Here is a 3,041-nt window from a genome sequence, read left to right as displayed (position 1 = left end):
CTCGGGCTGGGGCCAGTGATGCTCTGTCTTCTTGGTGCTTGGGGGGGTGGTCAACAGTGGGGGGGCTTCTAGTGTCCTCCTGGCCCCGCCGCTGGACCTCCTGAGGGCACCTGGTATTTCTGGCCACTGTGTGACACAGAATGTTGGACTGGATGGGCCTTTGGCCTGATCCAACAGTGGCTTCTCCTCTGTTCTTACATGTCCTCTTCAGAACATCATGAAAATTCACGCCGCTTCTTTTCATGCAGTCATTACCAAAAACTTCCACCCTGGAGAAACCAGTAGTCTGAATGGGCCTGTGGGTTTAGAAATGCAGCATACACCTCATTGGCACACTTGGGAAAGGCTCTGGTGCCAGCCAAGGCGGGCAAGGGATCTTCGGACTGGTCCCAGTCTCTGCCAGCGGCACCCTGGATCCTGGTGCCACCGCTGACAGTCTCGCCTGCCCGGCTGCTGTGTTTTGCAAGGCTGAAGTTGGGGTGTTTGGGAGGGCGGGTGTGCCGCACACCCGGCGGTGCTTTTCCAAAGAGCAGGGGTGGTGGGGGGCCAATGACCCAAAGCTGCTGTTTCATTCCAGACAGAGAATCCGGCTACTGAGAGGCCGTACACATTTAAGGACTTTGTTCTTCACCCACGGAGGTCAGTCCCTTAGGAAACGCCAGTGCCCCTCTCTGGTGCCACGGATGCCCCATTCTGCCGTGGCTGTTGTCGGGGGGGGGGTTTGCCCCGCCCTAGTGGTCTCGTGGCACTGGGGCCACGTGTGTGCTGGTGAGGCTGGGTTAAGGCCAGGCCAGGGGGCAGAGGCGAAGCGGAGTGAGGCAGCGGCTTCCCTCAATGGCTCACGCTTGCGGTTGCTGCGGTTCTCTTCCACAGCCACAGGTCCCGAGTGAAAGGGTTCCTCAGGCTCAAAATGACGTACCTGCCCCAGAGCCACGGCCAAGAAGATGATGGCACAGAGCAGGCGGAGGAGCTGGAGGTGAGCTTCCGGGGCCTCCCTTGGCCTGGCCGATGGCCCCCAGCCAGGGCAATAGACAGAATGGATAACAGCCACGATGACCAATAATCAGACTCAGAGGAAACTGATAGTTATTGCGCAAAATGTCTATGCATTATAGTATCCAATAGTCAAGGTGTGTCAGAATATTCAAAAGGTAAGTTTAAACAATCAGTACATTCATAGTTGTTAACAAAGTTCTCTGGAATGCTAGCTGAACATGTTACCCTAATGGTTTGAACGCATCTTTAGACCTATTGTGTTTTTTGTAGTACTTTGGATTTTTGGATGTATACCTTTAAGAGTTGTTTAATACAACGGAGGAGATGTGTTACACCTGCTAAGGCTACTAGTGGTTGTTCAACCTGCCTGCACAGAACTCATTGAGCAGAAATGACAACTAGGATCTGGTGAGCGTATATAATTGTTGTTAAAATATGTTTTTTTAATTCTGTCATATGACGGAGGTAGTTGATTGAAACAATGTTTTTTCCATAGAAAATCTTTGTAGAAGAGTCTACTACTTAGACACCAATTGATGTTATATCAGGAACAAGACACGTTGTTGTATGTATTAAATTTTACTGACATAATTGTATATTTACAGGTACATTGCACAAAGTATTTTTACAAACGTGTTTTTTCCATTAATTTTGTAAGGTTCAGAGGAAGTCTCAACGAAACAATACGTCCTTCCGGAGAACTTCGTTAACAACTATGAATTCAATGATAGTTTAAACTTACCTGTTGTATATTCTGACATGCCTTGAATATTGGATAATATATCACATAGACATTTAGCGCAATATTTCAGTTTCCTTTGGGTCTGATTATTGGTTACCCAGGCAGGGTAACCCCCCCCCCCCATTTCCTCCTGTCACCCCCTTGGCTGAGCTTGACTGGGGTGTTCACGCCGTGTGCTGAAGCAGGCCGCTCACTTGGGTCTTGCTGGGTTTTGATTCTATGCTCTTGGTCTGTTTTAAAACCTGTCGAGCCGTCTTCCTTGAGCAGAGGGGTGGTTTCCGGATCATGTGTCAGCGGTGGCTGCTGAGGCTGGAGTCGGCCCTCTCAGGGGGCTGCACAGTCAGAAAGGTGGCCGGAGCCAAACCCTGTGCTTGCCGTTGCAGCCCGGCTGGATTATCCTGGACCAACCGGAAGCCTCTTGCCAGCTCGAGGAGCCGGAGGCCTCCCTCCCGCCAGGCTGGGAAGAGAGGCAAGACCTGCTCGGCAGGACCTACTACGTCAACCACGAGTCCAGGAGGACGCAGTGGAAAAGGCCGACTCTCCAGTAGGTGGTCCTTGTGCAGTCTTAGCCAGACGGGCTCTGTTCCGGAAGACGAGTAGAAGGGCCTTCTGGGAGTCTTGGGGGGGGGAAGGGAGGGGTGTCCTGGGGGCCAGTGGTTCTGGCCAGTGCCCTTGGTTGGCTTTCGTGGGCTGGGGCTTGTATGTGAATCCTGTGCGTGCCAGCCTGAGGGACGGTGGTGGCAGCATCCGGGGTGGCTTGAGGCAGGCCTCACTCAGGCCTCTCTGCCTTCCCTGGGAAGCAAAACTGGGTTGCACTTGTGCTGCATCTCTGAGTACGCAAAGGAAGCAGCTCCCACACAGAAAGGGCAGTGCCCCCTGGCACAGGCAGGCACACTTAACCCTCTCTTTGTGAAGGGACGGCAGACCTGCCGCGGAGAGCGACCGTACTCACCTGGAAGCCCAGCACGCCTTCGCCCACCGTCACCAGATCACAGAGGAGTCCGAGGGCCTGGACAACGGCGAATCCCCAGAGGTGAGAGCCCGCCTCCCTGGCGGGGAGGGGGGAAGTGATGGGGCTCTCAAGACCCCGGAGGGAGGGAGGGAGGGAGGGAGGGAGAGGTGGAAGTTTGGAGGTGGCCGGATGCACCATCCAGGTCCTTTGGAGGTCTGCTGGGGTTGGGCAACTGGAAAGAAACGGGACGGCTCAGCCCCACTCAGGAGAACCCATGTGGGGCAGCGATAGGGAGTTCTTTCGGGGGGGGGGGATCGGGATCCTTGGATCGGGAGGCGGCGGCGGGGGGGA

General features: G+C 54.3%; 1 protein-coding gene across 1 annotated transcript; it reads left to right on the top strand.

Annotated features, from left to right (window-relative positions):
- Positions 1-585: 585 nt before the first annotated feature.
- LOC107108100 (E3 ubiquitin-protein ligase NEDD4-like) lies at positions 586-2,771 on the top strand (the record flags this gene model as incomplete). Its single annotated transcript, XM_015408496.1, has 4 exons — positions 586-639; positions 874-976; positions 2,122-2,282; positions 2,654-2,771. Coding segments are annotated over exons 2-4 (345 nt in total), but the record flags the coding sequence as incomplete, so codon positions are not given.
- Positions 2,772-3,041: the final 270 nt, after the last annotated feature.

This window comes from Gekko japonicus, unplaced genomic scaffold (genome assembly GCF_001447785.1).
Source record: "Gekko japonicus isolate JY-2015 unplaced genomic scaffold, Gekko_japonicus_V1.1 scaffold7156, whole genome shotgun sequence".
NCBI lineage: Eukaryota > Metazoa > Chordata > Lepidosauria > Squamata > Gekkonidae > Gekko > Gekko japonicus.
Note: the sequence above shows the minus strand (reverse complement) of the source record. Positions and strands in the feature narration are given on the sequence as shown.